Source organism: Oxyura jamaicensis, chromosome 4 (assembly GCF_011077185.1).
Source record: "Oxyura jamaicensis isolate SHBP4307 breed ruddy duck chromosome 4, BPBGC_Ojam_1.0, whole genome shotgun sequence".
NCBI classification, from domain to species: domain Eukaryota; kingdom Metazoa; phylum Chordata; class Aves; order Anseriformes; family Anatidae; genus Oxyura; species Oxyura jamaicensis.
Genome location: NC_048896.1, coordinates 14,297,498 through 14,321,287, shown reverse-complemented (window position 1 = coordinate 14,321,287; position 23,790 = coordinate 14,297,498). Strand labels below are relative to the sequence as shown.

The following is a 23,790-nucleotide window of genomic DNA, read 5'->3' as shown; positions in this document are numbered from 1 at the left end:
GCCCATGTAGAGTGTCTTTCATGCTGAAAATGGCTCTGCAAAATCTGACATAAAGAAACATGTGATTGCTTTATTCACTTTAATGATGAAATAAGAGAAGGGCTTACTGGTGCATAGAACTGCTGTCTTATAAATTATCACAGACACTGACTAGTACATATTGTGAGAGGAAGCATGAACTCTGACCTGTGCTTCGATAGAAAGAGCTCAGGCTGTCTTGGACACAACACAGACATAAAGAAAAACTATTTTGCCCTGCTGTGAGACCTGGCATAACAGTATGCAGGATGCAGGAGGCAGATGCAGTAGGAAAAAGAGTGACTTGTGTTTTTTATTGTTGTTGTTTTTTAATACGGCATATTTACATTATCAAAGTTAACTGTCTTTCAGGGCTTTCTTCTAAATTAAAGAGAGAATCTGGGGCTAGGCAAGTAAGAGCCCCCTTCTGTTTGGTTTCCTTGCAGAAGGCTGTTAGACTTACTGGATTTTCCTTGTCAAAGTTTTGTTTCTAATCGTCTTCTGTTACCCTGAGTGAAACTTTGAGAAGCAGTGGGCGTAACCTGCAAGGCAGCAGAGCCAAAGAATCCTTGTAATTTGGAGGTTATGAGGCTGGCAGCCAACAACATGAGTATTCTGTTGTTTCCCAGTTAAGTGCCAGAATGTAATCCTGAGAGAGGCCATACTTGTGGTCTTTTGGACAAACTAATGTACAGACAGTGCGCCTACGCTTGTGGAACTTGGTGACTAAAGGATTTGGAGCCTTCCTTGTCATGCTATCCAAGTGCAAAATATGCCCTGCACAGCCTAGCAGACCAACTCCAATCAATCTCAGTTGATTATAACTTCATTAACAGATGTAGTTGGAACTCATCTGTGCTTCACTGGGCTAACCACCCAGTGAACATAGAAGCAGGGCAGTAATACCTTACCTGGCCACTCTAATTTGGCCATGGCTATGTAGCTGTGGCCTCAGACACTTGTCCCATCTTTATTTGGTATATGTTTGGGATCTGGTGGTGTTCATAATACAGGTGAACAGAACTGTATTTATTGCTGGACCCAAGAGGATACGAATCAAATTTGTTACTGTAGTGGAATTACATTTTCTGGGGTCATTTGCAAGAATGGGAGAAACAATACAGCCTTTGGCAGGTGTGACAACACGAGGCTGCAGAGATTGCATCTTGACCCATTCCCACCAACAGAGGGCACGGGACTTCTGTGGCCCTCCACTGGCTGGTAGGCTTCCCTGAGGGTTGGAAGTGCCCAATTACATGTTGGCAGCACCTAATTACCTTGGGATCTCTTTCTAGCCCACAGAGACTGGGCCACATGTTCAATACAGGTACTACTTACATCCTACAATAGACACTTTTGTTCAATCAGCTTCCTGAAATGTTCTTCCTCCTCCCTTTTGAGTGTAGAAGGAGCTAGCAGTGACTACCTCAGAGAGCTAACATGCAGAAATCTGAAGTGGGATGCATCCCACCCTAGTCTCTTTATGATCACCACGGTGATGTGAAGTCTCAGAGAGCTATATGCAGTGCAGTGACCACTCTTCCTTCCTTCCAGGCCCAAAGGAAGCATGGGAAACAAAGCCTTGTCCCATGACAGCGTCTTCATTTTTGAATCTGTACCAGGAGGTGTGGCAGGGGACGTGTCATCTCAGGAAAACATACCTGGAAGAGTGAAAACGTTGCAGGTGAGAACGTCATTCCCTCATTCATGGTGCTGCTTTGTATTAGCTGTCTCCTAGGAAACTCTCTTCTGCCTCTTCTGTGCATTGTAATACTTTGTTGACTTAAGTGTCCAAAGCCAAACAGAATGACTGCTTTTGGATCGGCTCTGCCTCTTGGAAGTTGTTTCTTTGAGCAGTCCTGGTGCTTTCAGCCTTGCCCAGGTCCCATTATGTGCAACTGAGATGTTTCCAAGAGTCTGTGAGCTGGATCTTTCCTTAATAAGCATGTCCTCTTCCAATGGGATTCCTATTCTTTACTTCATAGCTACTGTTTTTGGATTAAGGCTATTTATACTGCAGAGTGTCCCTTACACTGTTATTCGTTATAAAGGCGTTTCTTTTTTGAATGTCTAGCTGTGATGTTTTCGCAGAACATGCTAGCACCAGGGGCTGTGTAAGTGTGTGTGATGATGGATAGTCAGGGCATTCTTAGTGACAGCTTTATTTATATCATTATTCTTCCGCTCTCTGCCAGCAAAGGATGCTGTATTCTGCTAGGTCATTTCCTTCTTCCAAGGCACATACCGAACCCTCCTTGACAGCTCCCTTATCAACTGTTGGTTTTAATTGCGTTCAAATAACTACCCAGCTTAGAGCACTGAGATAAAAGTTTAAGGTTTTTCCAGAGACTGAAAACAAACTCTTGATAAAAAGCAGCCAAAGGCCATTGAAATTCTTACTTTGCCCTGTGTGGGCTTCATGTTGCAAAACACAATTGCATCACATATTAAGTAATAGAGGATGCACAGAGGGACTTGTTCCTCCATAAGGAGGCAAAATAAGCAAACCTTCAGTTCAGGGTATTTTTTGCATAACAATAGGAGAGGCAGGAGAAGACATGTTTACATATGACAGAACTTCATCAAGTGGAAAAAAAAAGCTCTTTTCGTGCTATCTCCAGCCCACTGTGCCCTCTCTTCATCCATGCATTATCCTGCATGGTGACTTAATACTGCCAGCGCTATTTTCATAGCCATAAAGGACAGTCTGTTTCTGTGAGCTTGACACTTGTCAGACTAAAAGCCAGGCACTAACAAAAGCTATTTTCTTAGCAATGTAGACTTCTACCAGTAGAAGACAGACTGTAAATTCAAAGTTCCTTACTGTAACAGTTTGCTGTCTGCATGTAATGAATTTAATCAATCAAAGATGGGAAGTTGTGAAAGGAGAGGAGAGCAGAATTGACTTTCTATGTTTTCCTTCCCATGAAGTGCACAGATATGTTGTATGTCTCACTTGTTTTGCCCATGTATTGCAAACTTTCTGCAGTTTGTCACCAGTCCTGCTTTTGCAGACTGTATTGGTGATACTTGACTAGTGTAGATAAGAGGGCAAGAAAGCTGTTTAAACAGGGAGACTGAAGGATAAAAGGATGGCATTGTGGTACCCGGTGTAGCTATAGGAGTTATGTTCCATGTGAATCTCACTGAATAAGAATGGCAGCTGCTTAGATTTATTTTGCAGAGAAAGAAATGAATGCATATCTTCAAAACAGCATAAAATTAGGCCTAGAATTTCCAAATCTGGTTTAATAAGCAAAGGACCAGAAAAAGCAGGTCTGCATATTTATCTTGGGGATATTTGGATGAGACATTTGTAGTTGAAGGACAAAGATTCTGTTCAGACATTGTCTGTATTCCAGCTTTGACATAGCTGAAAAACTTAAGCCAAGAGGTTTTTGTAATGGTGTTTCCTGAGTTCAGAACTTTTTCATTTTGAGGGAACATCTGGCTGCTTGTGAGGTTACAGACTTTGTTTGATTTTTCTAGTGTCAAGGCCTGCCAGAGCATTTTTTTGTGCAGTCTTGGAAAAGAAGCTCCATACTCCTTTACAAACAAAGTTGTTCCTGGCTGTTGTTATCATTCTTGCTGTAGACAGGACCAGGATGTGATGCTGGGGAAAACTAACAAGCAATTCATTAGGGTGGACCAGAATTGAATGAAGTTGTCTTTACATAAGAAGTGGGACTCAGGTAATTGTTATGAGAGAGGGTAGTGACACACCGACAATATCTGGGGAAGGGCTTTGGGAAGGAAAGTTGTCCACGTAAACTTGGGGTTGGGAACTGTAGAATGACAGTACTTGGTGGTATTATATGTGTGTCCTGATACATGTAATTATTTAAAGAAAGCTTAAATCTAAAATAATTTTTAAAGTTTAAATTTAAACATATTAAAAATGGTCTAAGTTTTCTGGCATGGTAAAATTTGTCTTTGATAATTTACTGAGTAAGACTGGTTTTGATTTAGTTTTGTACAGAAGTCTGTTCTAATAATGGGTCTTTGAGTGCAATTAAATAAAATTTAATTAATGGCTGTTTCCTGTGAATAGTCTGTTACTTCAAATATTTCTGTCAAATAAAAGATTCTGCATGTAAAGTAGGAGCAACTGGGATAAAAGCGTCCAAACGTCCCCTGGAGATAATGCCACTGAAATCTAAATTTCTTTTCAATCACAGCTTCAGTTGCAGCAAAACATCAGGTTTGGATCACCTCCTCTTGTTATAACTGGAAAGAAACTGGAAGATGCAGGTGCTGTTTCTGAAGATGATGGATTACCTAGAAGCCCTCCTGAAATTTCAACCCTTCATGAAGTTCTGACAGATTCAGCAAGCAAGGTACAATCATTACGTCATTTTAGTGACCTCCTGCACTGAAAAAAATAAAATATATCTGGGGAATGGGAACACCTTTTTGTTCGATTGTGAAAAAAACCCTACACCCACAAAGATGTGCTTCAATGCCATTTTTCATTCAGTTTCTTCTATGCAGTCCATTGGTATTGTGACATGATGTTTGTGTAGAACACCAAGGGAGTTATTCATTTCAGGCCAACATTTATGAATGAGGAATGAGCATAATTCTTTGGTTCATTAAAGTGTGTTTGTACTAATGAACTATCTTGTGGTTTAAAAGGTCTTCCTACTGCCAGAGACGTTTTGATAGAACAAATCAGTCAGAACTAGAATGAATTACCTAGGTGCATTATGGACTCATCACCATGAGGGATAGCTAGGAACTGGCTTTACAAATAATCCTGAGTACAGTTTTCTATGGTTTTATGTAGATCTGTGCTGGGGCAGCTGTGACCTCTATCATTAGGGAAAGAGGAGAAAAAGTCTGTTGGTATGACTGAGTGCTTTTGGGCAAGGCAGTGTCTCCTGGCAGGTCTATAGGGCAGAAAGTATAAAAAGTGAAGTATTCACAGGTGAGTGTTGTGTTACTGTGCTACTTCCAATCTGAGAACAAGCTGAGCTACACACACTGCACAAACTTCCCATGTCTTTGAGCTCCAAAGAGCTGGAGACATTGGCAGTTTCCTGCACTTGTGAAAGAAGAATAGGTTTGGGGTGTTTCAAAGCCAGAGAGGAAAACAGAAATAATGAGAGCTGCAGAAGAATCTTAAACAAGTACTATTTTTAGAATGAAATAACTGTGAACCAGGACAATATTAGTTGAATTGACAGGTGAAAGTGAAAATCCTATTAGCCTGGTGAGAATATGTGTTGATGGGGCTCAAAGAGAGTCTTGGGGTTAGTTCTTTCCTAAGAATTGCCTTTCTACAGCAAATGTATGGTTTTGGACTTCAGTGGGTATGTAAGCATCTGTAAATTTGAAGATCTTAATAAGCCAAAATACAAAATAACTAAACAATGTATTGGCTCAATTCCCCATTAAAGTGTTTGTTGCTATATTGTATGTATGTCTAGCACAGTGTTTTGGTTCTTTGTGGTCAACCTTAAAGGCATTATCTCATAGCAGCATAAAGTTCCCCTACTTTGATCTCCAGTGAACAAATGAAACCTCTGCGAGGCAGGGACTTTCCAGTGACCCTTCCTTTGTCTTTCCTCTTGTATTTTTTCATAATTGGTACTGCATATCCAGTTCCAGGTAATTCAGTGTGATACTTCCCTTGATTTACCCTTTTCCTTATTTTATCCCACAGTCCTCCAACCCTGTTCAGCGTCATAGCTCTTTGAGTTTAGGCGGGACAGACAGTGAAGATGAACAGGTAAATAGCTACCCTTCCTGCTAATAAACTTTCCTGAATCAGTGTGTGTGGTGTCTATATCGAGCCAGTGCAATATTCATTTTATCTGTTCTGGGTAGAATATATTGTAGCAAACTGTTCATGAACAGTTGAGAGTGATGCAAATGATACTGAAATCACACCTCTCGCAGAGTTTTGAATATGAACCAAATAAAGAAAGGCAGAAATCTACTGGTAAGTGGTTTGTGTGAACAGTCTAGTCAGCTCTGTACCACACTGTGAATCTGTAAAGTTACACAACAGAAATTTGGACAAGATTGTAGGACAGCAAAGCACTTCCATTCCACATCCCAGTGCCCAAATAACACCAGCACGTACAGCTTATTGAGTGTACCTCCCCATTGGCAGCAGTTTGTGAGCAGTGTCCTGCTTCTCTCTCATCACTGGAAAGAATTACAGGATCTGCCATTTCTGGCACTGTGTATTCCACAGGAAAAGGTCTGTGTTAATTCAAATTTCACTCTGGATTGCAAATGACCATCAGAAACAGCAGGTTCTGCTGTCAGACTGTCACAGACTGATACCTTGACCAGCCTGGAAAAATTTACTGAGGTTATATTTTTGGAGAGATACCTAGGTGACTTTCACCTTGACTGTCCCTGCTGGTTGAAGCTGAGCTGAGTTCCTGCTCACCTCATGCTTTCAAGGGTCAAACAGAGCTAACCCCATTGCCGAGGAAGCTTTCCTTTCCATTCTCTCCTTGGCCGGCCTTTGAGAAGGGAGAGAGCAACCTTTGAGCAGACCAGCTCAGCTTCAGCCAGCTTCAATCAGCTTCTATCTTCAAGGATAGAAACATAAAGTCATGTCTCCCTCTCCGAGTGTACTGCTAGTCAGACAACCTTAGAGCCCCACCTGATCTGGGTAACTTAGATTGTCATTACTTTTTAATAACTTACATATTTTATTGTTACTTCAGGGTACATTTTATTAATGCATCTCCTATTTTATATTTTGACTAAAATACTCCATTTTGTAACCCTGCATATTTTTTTTTAACTTACTATATGAAAAGCCATGTTCTCTCTGGTACTGAAGTTTGAATGCTTTCAGTCCTACATCTTCATCTCCTCTGAGAAAAAAAGGCAGGGACATGAGAAAACTTTTTTGCACAGAATTCCCCTACTTAAAGGGTCTTCCCTTTAGGGATTTGGCTAGCTTCCTGGTAGTGCAGCATCTGTTCCTTTACCCAAATATTTTTCTTAGTCAGCCCAATATGTTTATATATATATATTAAAAAAAAAAAAAAAAAAAACAGTAGCATTTATAGCTATTTTTGTAATACCAGGATTTGAACTCACAGAAGTTGCTACATTAAATAACCTCATCCCAAAGATGAGGAAAATGTTGAAGAGCACCAAGAACTCTATACCAGTTATTCCATTTCACAATGCTGTATATTTAGTAGAGGAAGAAGAGAACTGGATCCTTAGCAATTTGAAGTTACACACAATGCAGTGGTTCACATTTTACTCTTGCATTGATTTGGATGCAGACAAGGGTTACTTAATGTCTTTTCCCTGTATTACTTTACTGGGTTTTCAAGGACCTTCATGCTGCTGCTGCCTCTGTGGAAAACCCTGATATGTCACCCATGAAATTCTCTGTGCCTTCCACATTAATAGACACCCATTTTCTGATTAACTGAAGATAAATGTGGAGCTGTCACTTAAAGCCAGCATCAAGTGACTTCACAGAGACATTAACTGGTATTTACACTGCCTTTGCCAAATAGCCTTTACAGAAATCTAACTTCCTCCTTGGTATCTTCAACCCAGGCTGATTAAAAACAAAGCATGGTCTCAGCTTCTGGGGCTGAGGACATGTTTTTGGCACAAACACTCTTTAGGATATCAGCCTCCTAGTTGCAGCATTCTCCGTGTGCAGCCTCCTGTAACTGAACAATAACCAACAAATACCGAGTTTATCATACACTCAGACACTAATGTGGAAAGTCTGTCGCTGGTCACCCCCCTCTGTATTTGAGGGAAGATACCAACAGTCAGTGCTCAGAGAAAAACATAGCCTGAATCCTCAGTGGAGTAGGGAACTTGCCATTTACATGCAGTGGTGATCAGATACTAGTTTAAAGTGGTTTGTACATTAAATAAGCAGAACTATTAACTCAGTAATTGGAAGACAAAATTACTTGTATGTAGAAATGAGTAGTTGTTACTATTTTTGTAAGTTCTAGTGATCGTTACAGGTTTAGCATTAATTCTGCAGAACTATAGTAATAGCTTATTAACGAGATTAACAAGAACTATATTAATAACTTATTAACTAGACATGTTCTTTCTCTTTTTCATCTTGTGTAAATATTTCATGAGAAGAATCTATATCTGTTATAATATGTTCTGTTGGGATTTGTTTCAGACCTAGGAATTAAAAAAATAATAAATAGAGAATAAGGAAATTAGTTACAGTTACCTTAAACACAAGGTGTTGTACCTAGAGAATTTTTGTAGCTTAGTTGGCAAGATACTTTCATTATCTTCAGAACTTTATCAGCATACATGTTGTAAACTTGGTGTTGTATCTTAAGCTTAAAGAGAAGCAAAATTCAAGGCCAAGCACAATTAAATGGCTATGCTTTACCTGTCTTTGTGGCCAAAGCCCAAGTAGCAGGTGTATGATACTGAATGAAGCTTGTTGGGCATGTGTGAAATCTTGCAAAAGCCTGCTCAGCACTTCAAAACTGTAATAAAACCAGTCAAACTGCAATGTTCAGAGGCTTCTCTACAAACACTTCTGTAAAGCCTTTATTTTGACAGTCTAAGGTTCCTGCTGCTGAGTCCCCCAGAGCAGCATTGGTGTGAGGATGAGATCCATGTCACTATCTGGACGATGGCTCTGGGACACTTCTTGAGAGAAACATTTGTTTGTTTGTTTGTTTGTTTTTTTCTGGACGAGTGGATATTAAGAGGAAAGTGGTGTGGTAACTTTCTGAGAGATAATAAGGAGAAAGTACCCCTGTTACTGTTGTGGCTTTTTAATAACACATTCCTGCAATGTGTCTCATTATCAGAAAGAAAAGGCAGCTATAAAAACTGCACCAGTGTCTCCTGCTGGTGCAGACATATATTGCAAATGCCTTTTAAGATAGTGACTGGGCAGGAGACAGCTGAGGCTCTTACTGTGGGAGAGAATGAGACAGGTATTTCTCACTTCGGTGTAACATACAGCTGAACACACAGAGACGAGTAATTTCTATGCAGAGACAACATTAGACATGCTTTTCAAAGTAAGGATTTATGACCAAAAATACAGGCATTTCAGGCCTCTGAAGGGGAATAAGCTGACAGAAATGTGGAGAAGCTGAGCAAAACGTATAGTGCCATGCTTGTGTTTTTACAGATACCTTCTGGAGCTTCCTCCAGGCCGATCAGTCCTTCGTCTTCTGCCGCTCTTGGGGCCTCTGGTGCACGAGGCAGCAGCTTCCTTCCCGTTGACTTCACTGTCCCTGCCAGTCCCCTGGGCTGCCTGGACACCTCAGCAGCCAGGCACAGGATTGCCATAAATCCCCGGAAACAGAAAGGCTTCACCAACAAGAATCAGCAAACCCAGGTAAGTCTTTTCTGGAAAAGAATCACTGTGCAGAAGAAAACCTATGTGATTTTTATTTTTTTTTCTCCTTTTTTTTTTTTTTTCTTTCCTCCTCACATTTCTTTACTTTTTTCCTTCTTCCATTGGAAGAGAGCAAACCACCTATTTTTTTTTTTCAAACCAGTGAATTATTTTCAATTTAAAAGGAGCTGAATAAAAGTGCAATTTTTTTTTCATTACTTAGTCAAAAACATTACAGGTTACACTTCATTTGTAAAAACATCTGTGGTGTTTGAAAAGCTACTGTTCAGTTTTAAGCAATCCCAAACCTATTTCTACAAACAATTTCAGATTATCTTTAATTTAATTCATTTTATGTCAAGGAAAAGAGTGAGGGGTCTTAGGAAGGGCTGTGCCTCTGCTTGTAGGAATCTGTTGTTGAGGTGGATGAAAACGAATGAATATAGGAAACCTTGAGCTGTCTTTGGGGGCCCAGGAAAGTAAAATTGAGTGACAGTGGGATGAGAGACCTTCTGGAAAAGAGAAATGAGATGCATCCCATCCTGATTTCTAGGAAACCTTGTGAAGGTGATGTTCACCAGATGGAAAAGGCTGGAATCAAGCTGGAATATGATGGAAATAAGGAGTAACCCTTCTGTACTGCACGTTCCCCTCCCTGTCAGAGAACCATGCATGAAAATCTGTCCTGGAGTTAGAATTGCCTTGCCCCAAGGAAGGGAGGGAGCAAGGGAAAATCAGGAAGAGTGAAGAACTCTTCCTGAAAGAGGTTTTCTTGGAAACTTGGGCCCTGCAGCATCTTTGCTGGATATTCTTTTTGCTGCAGCTGGTATAACTGTAGTGCTGAAGGAGAAAAGCTGATTGTGGAGGTGCAATCAGAGATAGTAGAAGTGCTGCTGCTGCTGTCTCTGGCTTGCTTTGCTCTCTGCCACCAGGTAGAGAGTGGGTGATGTCTCCAAAACATGTTTGTTCTCTCAGAATATGTGAATCCCAGAGTGTTTCAGGGATTCAAGAGAGATCAGTGGGCTGCCTTTCACATTTTAAAACATGAATGATTTCTAGATTCTTTACTGGAATAACAGATTACCCACAGCATTGGTAAATTACAGGAGAGATTTTGTGGCTATATGTTTTGTGTATTCATAAATGTCCATGTATGTATAAAATACAATTTCTGTCCGTTATTCTTTAATTAGAACATCTTCCTGCTTCTCCTTAGGTGGAACACCTGGAAAATGAAGCACATCTTCATGCAACTCCAGAGAAGGCAAATTCAACGGAATTACTTGAGACTGAACAGCATAAAAGTGATTGGGAAGGTAATGCAAACTTACGAATTGCAAAGATAATGGTTTGAACTCTTCTACAAAAGGCTAACAGGACCTATTTGGACTGAAAGTCCTTTCAAACTAGGCAGCTTCTTGGTTTTATAATATAAAACCAGTCCTGCCTGCTGAAGTGTGATGATGGGAAAAATTATGTATTCCAGTCAACAATATGGTGCTGAAATGGTGAACTTTGAGGGCAACATTAAAAAATAAGAGGAGGTGTATGTAGCATGTTCAGAAGTCACTGTGCTACACGGTTGACTAGAACACATTGTTTGGGGACCTGAGTTCCTTGAAACTTAAAAAAAAGGTTAGGTTAAAAAAACTTAACCTCAGCATTGTATGTTATACGTTCAAAGTGACTTTAATAGGTTTGTTTGACAGATCTTCCTCTCCTGCCTCCCCTCGTATCATTTGAATAATAACTGGTTACCAGTGGTAAACAGTTGTAATTTAAATTATAAAAACTATTGAAATTTCTCCAAAACAGCACACAGATTTTTACACTTAGCACCATATCACAAATGCGCTGCCTGATGGTAATGCTATACTGTAGTGGGAAGGTGTTGGCATCTTGTTTTTCGAGTAGACTCAGGACATGATGCTGTGGGATGTTAAATGCCTCTAGCCCGGGAGGTTAGTGTCTGTCATTTACATACGAAGCACTGAGGATTCCTGCTGATTCAGAGGAATTAGTGTCAAATGGAGCACACAAGTATCACCTGTCTGCTAGCTAGGCATCTCTGTCTCATTAATTTGAATCTGCTAATCAGAAAATTTGTACCAGAATTTTGTATTGCTATCTGCCATTCCAATGCATTTAACACAAACTGTCGGTTCAGCGTTGAAGGACAGGGTTCATCATGGTCAGGCTCCATCAAAACCAGGAAATGCCATTCTGCATATCACGGGCCTGAGGATGCTCTTGAAGGTGTCAGCTATGATGGTCACTTGCTGGTGTATTTTTATCCCCAATTTCCCATCCTGTTATCAGTGCAGCCTGGTGGGTCTCAGGTGCTTGGGGAAGGTTGGATTTATTTTAAATGCATGGTACAGCTGATAAGGGTAACACCGACCCCAGAGGTGTTGCTGATCTCACTCTGCATGCACAGATCACCTATCACTGCAGTAGTCCTTTGAGCTGCTTCACAGATACATTTGAGTTTCTGTGTGTGCGGATATACCTGAGCTATCCAGAAGTTCTGTAGCCCTGCTGGAGCTCCAGAAGGCAGAGCTACCTGATGCTGAGGTGTTCTGTTCAAATACAGAAAATCATCCTGATCATTCCAGGCAGCCTTTCTAGGCATACACATGAAGAAATGGCTAGGGAAATCCAGATGTTAGCCTTACACATAGGTATATGTGCTAAAAAGAACTAAAAAGCAACTGATTTGGTACACCGTAATCTGACAACAACTTTCAGTGTTTCCTGGCATAAGGTATATTCAAACTACAAACTCTATTATTTTTCTTATCTGGGCAGTTTATTTCTAAATATGCTTTCAACAGCCATATTTCTCAGATAATGGCAGCCAAACATGAGGAAATAATGCTAAATGACTGCATATCTGGAATGACTTACTGATACAAATCATGCTTGAATTGTCACCTTTAAGGGCACACTGTTCTCTTTTGTTTAATATAGGCTTATCAGCCCAGGTGGGATATGGTGCAAAGGAAAGTGGTTCTGAGGAGACACCAGGTGTAAAATGTCCCACTGATGCTGCTCCTGACTCCTGCAATTCCACACTTGTAGCAGAAGATTTTTGTACTTTGCTGCAAGGAAGTGAATGCCTTCCAGACATGGACCATGACTATAAAGCAGCTGCACCCCTTCTGAGACCTGAGCCTTCTCCACTGAACCTGGAAGAACAGCACAGCGCAGAAGTGCCATGGTGTTCAGATGAATCTGCTGGTGAATTGAAATTACATCAGCAAAATACCAATATTGAAGTATCTGCACTTCCAAAATCTCAAAAAATTGAAGTGGGAGCTGTTGCACTTCCAGACGTAGTAGCAGCTGACCTGTTTAGTAATGACACAGAAACAGAGACCATAAATATACTGGCAGATGTTGCGCAAAGGTCCCCAGCAAAATCTGTGGACCAAAACATTGAAGACCAGAGAAAGGGGGATGCACTGTGTATTGGCAAAGTAGAAGCTTGCCTGGGTACTCTTCAGAACTGTTCTAACCAGTCTGTCTCAGATACTGCACAGAGCACTTCACAGGTTACTCTAGCTGATTCAGGGCCTCCTTCTGACATCAAGACAGTGGCTGTTCTGAAGTCTGAAAACTGTTCAGCAACAAGAGATGACAAAGAAACTTATGAAATTATGGAATTTCAGTCATACAAAGGCAATGCAGAAAACAAACAAGATACTGCTGCATCTGTTTTAGAAGCAGGTTGCATGCTACCTCCCAGTAAATTGGATGAAAGTTTCAAAGCAGAAATACCTTGTCCTGCTTCAAAGGGTAACCAAGTCAGTCAACAAACCAGCACATCATACACTTCTGAAAAACTTTCCATTGGATGTCTTGCTTCTTCAAGTTTGGCTGGATTAAAGAGTAATCTCTCTTCTAATGATGACAGGAAGGAGCAGGTAAGCAGTACAGCTTCCCACAGAAAAACAGAGAAAGACAGTAGATCTTCAGAAGAAAATGTAAAAAGTCCACAAAAGACTGCGGCTGCTAAACCAGTTAGATTTACCATTGCACCAGCATGGCAGAGATCTCTCTCAGGGGGTTCAAATTCAAAGGAAGATTCCTATAACAGAAGTTCCCCAACCTCCCCTATAAAACCAGAGTTGTTTGAAGGAATGACAAAAGAATATGCAGGCATGCAGGAATCCGCAAAAACCAACCCGAATGGATTTGATCGAGACTGTAAGGATGGTGATTTGCATTTGAATTTTTCTATGGAATGGGCTGACCGTGAAGCACAAAATTTTGAAAATCCTTTTGGGGTCAGACTGAGGAGAACATCTTCTTTACTCAAGTACCAGAATGAAAACCGTGCTGAGTCTCCAAAGCTGATTCCCTCTGCTGCTCCCACTGCTTCTTCTGCTTCAGTCAAGGAGGATCAGAAGTCAGGGGGCAATGGGAAGCCACCTCCAGGCCTTCCAGTCAGCACAAAATCATTTGTTAAAAAACCAGATCTCCTAGAAGACAAAAGTCCTCCCAAAACAAGATCAGAAGAAGTGTCAAAGAAGCAAAATGGTAGTAAACCTTCAGGTATTTATATTGTATTTTTATTAAAACGTAGAAAACAGTGATCATATAAGACCCTTGACAGAATGGCAAACAAAAGATAGAAATCCTCTTGAAGAGGACTGAGTTCAGCCTTGAGTTTGTTAGCAATGAGATTTAATAGCTTGATCATTTGGTCAGTCAAGAGAATTCTTGGCTTATCTTACCGTGGGGTGTGTTCCAGCAAGAACAATAACAGAATAATAGCTTAAGGGCATCTGAAACATTTCTGGTACAACCTATTTCTGCATGTAGCTGGAGTTTTAACATAGCTTTTAAAAAGCTGCTGCTGTTTTGTAGTTATTTTTCCAGACTGAAGCAACTCAAACCTTAACTAGGAGTTGCATTTAGGTGTGATCTTTTTTCCTACAGTCACTTAATTTTAAATACTTAAAAAGTGAAAAGGCAGCCTGTATTTTACTGCCTACATGAAAAAATAATGGTTATCTTACTCATTTAATTTGCAACGTAAGGATGTTTTTTCAAAGGCAAAATCCGGTTCACAATGATCTCAGTGGGAGTTCTGCCATTGACTTAAACGGAAGCAGAGTCAGGTCAAAAACTCCAGAATAAACAGAAAAACAGTTATTGCCAAGGACAGAATCATCAGGGAAGGTAATTTTATCTCTGCAGTGTTCAAAGAGTGTTACAGATGCTGAAGGATTTAAAATACAAAACACTTCAGCTTCAGACAGACTTGACCTAAATCCCTTCTTTACTTCAAAAATGCTTCTTTTATAGAAAAAGTCTCCTCTCCACATTTGGAAACTTCTTCCTCTGAACCGGCTTGGGTCTCCATGGCAAAACTAAAACAAAAGGGTTTCCAAGGCCACCCTCTTGCCAAAGAACATAAAGCTGAAGATAAAGCTTCGACCAAAGTGGATCAAGAGGAGGTAGAGTACCAAGTGAAATTGCTTGGGTGTGAATCCTGGACCAGATTGTGTGGGTATTTGCGCACACTGCTCATTATTATCTTGATGTAAGGCAGGTTATTAGCACTACTTGAAACTGATTTTTAGGACTGGTCTTAGAAATCTATGAAGACAGACAACTGATACAAATAAATAAACAAATGTGTGACTATACTGCATTAGTCAGCGATTAGTTTCAAAGCTGGGTTATATGTCCTCTTTCATTATTCAAACCTGAACCTTTTCAGGGCTTGTCTATCGCCCAGAATGTATTTATGTAGTCCAAGAGCTGCTGTGAGTTGCAGCTGCTTCCTCACTATTGGTGACCTACAGACAGCATTTGCTGCTCTGCTCCAGAAACTGTGTACTGAAGGCCGCCTTTCCACTGGCTCTTGCATATGTTCCCTGTGCCCCTTCGGCAAGCCCTTCAATTCCCCATCTGTCAGAGAGAGAGGAAAACTTGCTTGCATGTGCAGTAATCCTCTATTTGTAACAGCTGTCATTTTTCTTGACCTGTCCCTCCCTCCCATAGGATGCACCCAACTGTTCCTGTCTAGCTTCTGCTGCATTTCCACAGTTAGGCTTGGAGATGCTGCCAGGGCTCCAATGGCAGGCTTTATGAGAGCAACTGGCTAACAAGTTTCTTATTTGCATTCTTTTCTTCCTCCTTTTGTAGCAAGTGATCTGTGCGAGTGAGAACATACTGAAGAAGAATATGTCTTCTAGCTTGAGCTTTCAGGATAAGAAACCACAAGTGAAGACCAGTATTTCTGCTGCAGCAGGTATTCTTGTTCGGCTACATCTTTACATAGGGGCTATAATTTACACAAGTAAGTGGTGAGCGTGGTAGCTAATGGAGGCAGATTGCTACCTATTGAATAATCAGCATACTTTGTATAAGGCCTGTTCAGACTGTGGTTTGCATATAAGTCATATATGTATTATATCATATGCATAAGTTGTATTGGCTCACTCACTCAGCAGAGAAAGCAAGCGATGAACTTTTCTCTCCATTGCCAGTTCATGGAATGGCACATAAATAATATGGTGATGTATTACTGCCAAGGGTCAATGCTAAAGAATATTTTCCAGGGAGCAGCTGAAGTTGGAGAGTGTCCAAAAAAGAACAGCAAAAAAGGTCGGGTCTTCCAGACCTACAGTCAGCCAGGAAATACTGATGGGAGTGGGAGTTGTTTAGTCTAGAGAAGACTTTGCTGCAGAGAGGAAGAGACTAGTCTTTATGCCCTGCATGAGCTTAAAATGCATTGGAGAGGTTGAAAAACTTCCTAACAATAGGAGTACTCAAGTACAGAATAGTATACGTTGCTTACAGAAGGTCTTCAGTTTCCATTGCTGGATGTGTTTAAGAAAAGATTAGATAAACACGCATCAAGAATAATAAAGGTAAGAGTCAGTTCCACCCTCGGGTGAACACAGAGGCTGAATGGCCCCTCTCCTGCTCTGGTAACTGTGTTTCTCTGTAAGAAAGATGCAGGGGAAGAGTGTGACTCAGACATCGTGACTCACATCTCTCTTCCAGGGCTACTGCTGGGCTGCAACTTATCCTTCCCGGCTTACTCAGTGTGGTGCCAAACCTCAGAGACACACTCCAACTAGATAGATACAAGCCAGATCTTCAGCTGTAAAAGCATATTGTGCTAGCTGAAAACCATTGATTTCAGATGCTGCCTAAGAAGATAAGAAATGCCCCATTATGTCAGAGAAGTAGCTTTTCTGATCCAGGTTCCTGTCACTAAGAGATGATGTCTAGAATAAGTGCATGCACCTGGCTACTTTCCCCTTATTATCTACCAGCACCCAGAATTGTTGTATCTGAGTTACCATGGGAGTACATCCCTGACTGTCTGTAGTGGTTGTTTATAGGCCTGTTGTCCCTTTTGGAATTTACAAGTGCTACAACGTAAGCTTTCTCCCTTACTACAGGTAGCTGACCAGCTGAGGATGTGCACCAAGCACAGAGGCTCTGATGTCAGCTGTTAGCCTGATGTCAGTTGTGTGTGTGTGTGTGTTGAAAATGCAATCTTTTTTAAAAAGTATTCTGTTACAGGCCAACTTTGTCTTACAGTTTTAGGTGCAAAGTAAGAGATGAGACATAAACAGGCCAAGAGTTTTGCTCAGATTAAAAGGAAGTCCTCTTTTGAAGGGCTGGCACAAATAGGCTAGATTTCTATGTGTTTTATCATCCAAACCTTGGAAGCCACACAGCTTTCAGTAGCAATATAGAACTGCACAAAGTGCACTGCTACTCATTTACTAGAACTCATACAACTTGTAGGCCTTGTAGGCAGAATTAAAAAATTTTCTGCATCACCTCTTCCCAAGAGCTGGCCTAGTTTCCTGACATCCCCCTCCAAGAGTAGCATTTATAGTAGCCTAGTCTTCCACTCTTGGAATACAGCAAAAAGCTCTAACCAGAGCTGATGTTTAAGAAAACACCACTCCTAAGCTGCTCAGAAAACCATGCCCTAATGCTTAGGAAATGTTCAGCGCTGTAAGCATGAGTAGGAAAACAGGAATCCCAAATGTAACCTCTCCTCTTTTCTGATTTGGTTCCCATTAACATAGATAGCAATTTGTCTGGTTGAAGGTGCTGATGGAAAGGATGTAAATTTAATATCCAGAGGAGTTATTAATTTAGATTTTGCTTTTTGGCTTATGTTAACTATTAACAGTTTTCTTCTCCCTTGATGGATGGTTGAGGTTTTGTGTGCAATGCACATTTCCTGTACACAGCAGCAAAAGCCAGAACAACTCTATGTCAGCTAAGTTAGGAAACAAATTCCAATAAATCAGATACTTGCTTTACTGCGTGTGCCTGTTTTGGTATTGCTCTGTGGCAGCCCAAGTTCACATGTTCCCATAACCATGGGAAGATTTCTTAGCTTGCCTCTTCTCTCTTTCACTTCACCCTAAGCATGGTGAGGTTTGTCCCGAAGTCTGTCTGCCTTCAAATAGGGATGAGCCACTGTTTTGCAGTTTTGTTTTACTTTGTGCTGTTTAAAGCACATGTAGGGCTTTATATTCACTTTTGCTTATTACAAAAAAGGAATTATCCCCAAAAGTGAAAGTTCATTTTCAAAATTTCAGTACAGTTCAATTTCTACACCCCTCTCTGTAAAATTTACTGCATATGTAGAGCTGCAGCCTGTTTTTAATGGATGGTACACTTCTTCCAGTATTCCTAAGTATAGCTTGCCTCCCGCAAGGACTACCAGTGAGCCAGGATTGTTAAAAGATCAGAGACCTCCTGAGTGGCAATATGGAACTTCTTTGGCTTTGATCAGAAGTGTGACTGGTGGAGCTGATTGACGTTTTTCATTGATTTAAGTGCAAGCAAGATCAAGTTTCTTGTACTCAACATTGCTCAAGTCTGTGTGTGGCCTCTGTTCTTGTGCTGGAGCACAGCAGCCTCATCTTGCCTGCCACATGCCACACGCAGGCTAATAAGTATGAGAAAGGTTTGTGTTTTCCCAGCTTGACTTAGATATAGAAATAAAGTACTGTCTGGGTTGAAATGGACGGAGAGAGCATGATACTGAAAGACTTGTGAGCCACGTTTCAAGAAATGAGAGGCTGCTACTGTTCAGAGCCCCACAATTGCCATGAAACCCCATTCCAGGCTGTCTGAAGATACCAGTCTTGAGAATTCCCAAGCAAGATGGAGGGAGGATGCTTTTTCTAAATAGTCACACAAGGAGTCATACCTGCAGTCTTCTGTCCTTTGTGAGGATGACAGGCTTGTGTTAGTCTGCAATTAAAAGGAACACCTAGCTCCACCAGAGTCCCGCCTTCTTGGCTTACAAGTCCAAGAACATAAAGCATTTGACCTCTACCTAGTATTTAATCATATTGCTGGAGCTGAAGTATTTGTGCTGGCAGTGAAGACTGAAAAGTAAGTCTTTAAACTTCTCAGAGTTGAGAAACATATAGCAGTTACTTTTAAGTCCTCAGCGAGCCTGGGGTGACCCTTGCCCTGCAGAGATTTTGTTTCTATTTTCCTGCACATTCAGGAACCTTATTCTCAGATTTTCTTGCCACTCACAGAGCAGAATAAACCTGTGAAACTTCTTCCTATGCACTGTCATGGCAATTAAGAGTATGAAAAGATTAAGAAATGAATTAGCCAAGAATATGTATTATAAAAATATCTGGGGCAAAAGTCTGCACGTTTGAAGAATTTTGAAGAACATCTTGACATATCAGGGGCTACACGCTTGGCTGTTGGGACTGAGGAGAAGACTCTTTTACAGGCAGATTGTCAACTAACAGCTTAGTATCAGTTTTCCCATTGTAATTGTTAGTCCTAGCTTTCATTGTAGCTGGACCAGATAGTGCCAGTAATACCCAGTTTAACAATTCCTTTGACTTTTATTTTTGAGTCACAGACTTTCTAGGCTGTAAAATGATTTGCTTGACAGAGAAGGAAGTATTATTGGCAGAAACTGAGCTTTTAACTCTCGAGCCTTCTGATGAGTGATGGATATCTTGTTGTTGGCAGGTAAAGTTGGACCTATTGCTCAGGAAGCATCTGTGATTCCTGCTGTTGAAAAGGAAACAAGACACTCCTCTAACCTGCCACTGACACCATGCAGCCCTGCTGAACCACCATGGCTATCCCTGGCCAAGAAGAAAGCCAAAGCATGGAGTGAAATGCCCCAGATTGTACAATAGCAAATTACACAAGCATCCTTCTTTGTATTGCCAATAGCTGTGTTAAATCCATTTAAATACTTCTTTACTGTGATATTTTTTTGAAAAATAAGAGACTTAGAACTTTTGATCAGACTGTTGTATGTAAAAACACAGTGAAGAAATGCCATCTGGGGCATAATTTTGAAGTATTAGGAAGCTGAGCATTTCCTACTACCAACTACTAGGAAAACGTGATCAATATATTATATACTTACACATTTGCCTAAAAGACAGCAATGTTCTAAGAAGACATGCTTCAGGCTTTTGAAACGTTTCCCTTGCAAAATACGTTTTTAAAGTTTCCATGAACAACCCAGTGTTTTGTGCAATGTAGCTTTGGCAAAGAAATTAACGTATGCTATAAAATAGACATGATGCTGTGCACTGACGCATCATGAGTCATGGGCATTGATGTCATCACACTTGTGTGTAATGCTCTCAGATGGACAGTCTGACTTTGCTTCTGATTGTTAATGGACCTATCCTGTGATAGCTGTAGGATCGAAGCAGCACTATGAGTTGGAGTAATTTTGGCTTTCATGTGGTTTGAAATCACAGAGCTGTGGGTCTTGTGCTTTGCTCAATGATGCCTGCTGGACTGGCCTGGAGCCACTTACCTCCTTTTCTCTCTCATGTTCTAGAAAACCACCACGCTCTAGCATACACTCCATTTTTGGTTATACCTTTGGAAATCTGGAATCATTTGAGCATTCCAAACAACAACAACAAAAAGCCCTTCCTTTAATTATGGCAAATAGTGGTTTATTTTATTTTTATTTTTATTTTTAAACTCATCAGCAAATTGTCTCTCTCTTAAAGAGTGTTTTAGGGATGGGGATGATTTGCTACCTAGAAAGGTGGCACCTTGTTTTCAACAAACACCACTTCATTCTCCATGTTCATGTGGCTGTGTGTTTAATGTTAGTTATAAAGGGACATCCACTTTCCTCCTTGCATCGCCAGGCTTTGACTGGTAACTCAACATCGGTCTGAAAATGACAGAAGTTTTGCTATTTTGCTTTGAAGGGAGCAGGCGCTTGAAAAAGAAGCTTTGTAAAATGATGTTAGTGGTTTAAAAGGCATGACACTTACTGGTCCTTTTCATTTTTTGCAGCATTGCACATTTATAAAGTGGTTTTTGTTTACAGTCGATTCAAAATTTGAAGGCTGACTTGGCTAATGGACAGTTTTCAGCTGGAAAGTCAGTAGGTATTTTTAAGGAAAAAGTTATCTGTTGATAGGATTAACTGCAAAACAAAAAAATTGGTTTCAGATCAGCTCATTTGAAAGACTTCAATCTTCCAGTCTTGTCCGGGATTTATATATGTAGATCCTGATATTTGAAAGCAGTATTAATTTGGAGCTAGACTGTGAAACTATTTTATATAGGTGAAAACTCATTTACCCAAGTAGGCTCACTGAAGCTATGGATCCTGCTTATTTTGTACTAACAGTAAGAGTTTCACAACTGGTTTGGTAATCCAGGCCTATTTTACTACTTGTTTTTCTCTATTTTAAGAATCATATCTTCTCTTGCAAAGATCCGAAACATTTGTATTTCTCTGAAACTTTCGAGCGTAATGTAAATGACCATACTCAGCTTTAATTCCTGAAGTTTTGTACAGCTGACATCCCATCAGAAGCTTACTTACCTGTGTAAAATATACACATTTCTTTATTCAGCAAACTCTTCTCTTTTTGTTAGTGTGGACTGTGATCCTTCACCTAAAGTACTGCGTATGATACTAGAATCTCTCTTTCCCTGTGTTTGCTTTTGATCTTAATATTGTTTCTTATTTGTTCGGTTTGTATATATGTTTTTGTAAGGAAAGGAAGTTCCTAGTCTCAAAGGAACTGCTTTTGTATTGCATTCTCATTTTTGGTTTACTATTAAATGTAGTTGTCCATGATGGTGATGTAATTCCTGGGAAGAGAAGAGCAATAGATGGCTCTCATTGATTAAGGAAAAAATAAAAAAGAGGTATTTGGACAATATAGACTCTCTGTATGGATATACTGCATAGATGTTGTCTTCAGATGATTTTGTGTGGCCTAGGACTGATCAACACAGCTGTTCAGACTAATGTACTTTTCTAAATCTAGCTATTTAAAAGTTGGAAACATCACAGAGCTGATGGCTCTCCTTTTGTTCAGGAGTTGCTGCTCCTTTCGTTGCTGGTTGGCTTGAAGGCTAGCACTCCTGTAGGTGCAGGAAACCTTGTAAATGCTCATCTGAATGTGTTTTGGAATTACTCGCCAGCTGCTGTAGGACATCTTGAGGCCACTTTAAAAAAGAAGAAAAGCACATGAGAACCATGTGATGCTGCATTTGGTATTTACTTGCCTTCTGGATTTCTGGAGGTAATGTATTCAAGTTTCTGTCTGCAACTAAGAGGACAAAAAGCATGTAGATGAAAAAATCAAAACGAAGTCTCATATATCATGAGTTTAGAAAATGGTTTTAGAGGTTAAGCATTGAAACATCAGTGATATATTGCTGCATTTATAAAAACTGGTAGCCGTATTAGTGAGGCTTTGATTTCCCATTGGCCACGTGTAGCTTTTAGGTGCTCGATGAGTGCAAATAACTTATGTAATAAGCTCCTACTGAATGATTTTTAAAAAATCATGATTATTTCCAGACACTGTCACTATTCTATCTTTGAAAATAACCAGACTTGAAGTCAATGTGAAGACACTGCCAACAATGTAATTGTGAAGTTTTATGGCTCAGGGTCTTTACTGAAGGATCTCGAAAGCTGTGCCTGAGATTCCCTGTGCCCAGTACAGAGCCTGGGGTTTCAGCTGATTTAATTTCGTGCTTATATGTGACAGCAGAGGGTGCTAGTGCTATCCCCAAGGAGTACAGAAGGGTTCTGCATGTTTTAGAAAGTAGATTTCAGAGTGCATTTATAGGTACATTGTTACAATAAGGAGAATGGAGGCTTTTATTAAAGCGGAGAAGAACCGTCTGAGAGAGACGCATATTTCTGTTGGTGATATAATGGCGTTTTCAGAGTATAAAGTATGGAAAAAAATACCTTGTTGTTACAAGAAGCCTCTGAGAATTGGTGGCAGCTATAGAGAAAAGTATCTTTCATGGTAAACTCAGTTCTCCAGTGGGGCCATGCAGGAAAATACATGAACATGTCCAAAAAGGGCACTGCAGTTTGGGATTTTAATTCTGCTGCTTAGAACAACTGCTGCCTCTCTAGAGGCTGATCTTCATCCCAGCCAGATGTAGACTCTGATGATTTTACAGGAGAGATTAGAGAGACAGCAATTTGGCGTGCACCTAGCTGGAGATGATGGAGGTTCCTCTTGCTGTAACTAGCTATAAAGACTTGGGCTAAAATGGAATCTGTTACATTATCATCCAGCTGTGAATCTACTTAAAATTAGCTGGGCTTGAGAGGGAATGAATCAGTTTAAAAAGTAAAAAGACTCAAAAATCTCCAAGGCTACACACTTCGGCTCTAGCACAACTCTGGCATTTTCATTAACAGAATGTGGTGTACAAATCTCCTTAAATATACCCAAAGAATAAAAGAAAGCCTAAAGTTCATATATAATCAAGAAGCCAATACTCATTTCAAGTAACATAATTAGAAGAAAGGGCTTAGAATAGTGAAGAATGACCCATGCTAAACACACTGAAAACGCTAAATACTAGCCCTTTTCAGGTTAGAAGGTTTGGATAGAGGGCCTCCCTAAGCAGCATTGCATTCTCTTTTTAGGTGTTGTGATTTGAAATATTGAATCTATTTTATCTATATCTATTACAGCATAAGTAATTCCTGAGTTTGTCCCACCTACTCAGCTAAGTGCTTTTGAGATCAATACAGGAAAGACATTAGCCTGTGAAAATACTTTGTCCTTTAGAGCTGCTACTGGAAGGTGATACATCTGAAGGGTATTAGTAATCAGTGATGTGATTAGCAGTCTTAAAAAGTAAGACACATCCATCTTTGTCTTTTCCTCTAGTGTGTGATAGCCTACCTACATTCATATTAGAGACTTACCCTGGTTTGACAAACATGCCTCATCAACTGTCACTAAAATGTCAGTAATTACCATGTGAAACCTCTCACATTTAGGGAATCTGAGCATTATTTATTTATTATTATTCTTATTTTTAGGATTCTGGCCTTGATTTCTTGCTTGCTGTAGTGGCTTTTTGTGTCTTCTATGCTGTCCAGAAGTACTGTACCCAAAGTGTCAATATTCGTTCCAAGCTGTTGC

The 23,790-nt window shown here is 40.2% G+C and overlaps 1 protein-coding gene across 8 annotated transcripts in view; it reads left to right on the top strand.

Annotated features, from left to right (window-relative positions):
* Positions 1-22,164, top strand: part of KIAA1210 (KIAA1210 ortholog) — a 61,281-nt gene extending 39,117 nt beyond the window's left edge. For 6 of the 8 annotated variants that reach the window (XM_035323429.1, XM_035323437.1, XM_035323433.1 and 3 more), the window contains 9 exons: positions 1,573-1,702; positions 4,197-4,355; positions 5,684-5,749; positions 9,143-9,352; positions 10,569-10,668; positions 12,323-13,909; positions 14,666-14,817; positions 15,512-15,617; positions 19,355-22,164. In XM_035323429.1, the coding sequence (XP_035179320.1) occupies positions 1,573-1,702; positions 4,197-4,355; positions 5,684-5,749; positions 9,143-9,352; positions 10,569-10,668; positions 12,323-13,909; positions 14,666-14,817; positions 15,512-15,617; positions 19,355-19,527 (2,683 nt within the window). In that variant the 3' untranslated portion in view covers positions 19,528-22,164. The remainder of the gene's footprint in view (positions 1-1,572; positions 1,703-4,196; positions 4,356-5,683; positions 5,750-9,142; positions 9,353-10,568; positions 10,669-12,322; positions 13,910-14,665; positions 14,818-15,511; positions 15,618-19,354) is intronic. The other 2 variants (XM_035323432.1, XM_035323431.1) reach the window with 1 other exon arrangement.
* Positions 22,165-23,790: the final 1,626 nt, after the last annotated feature.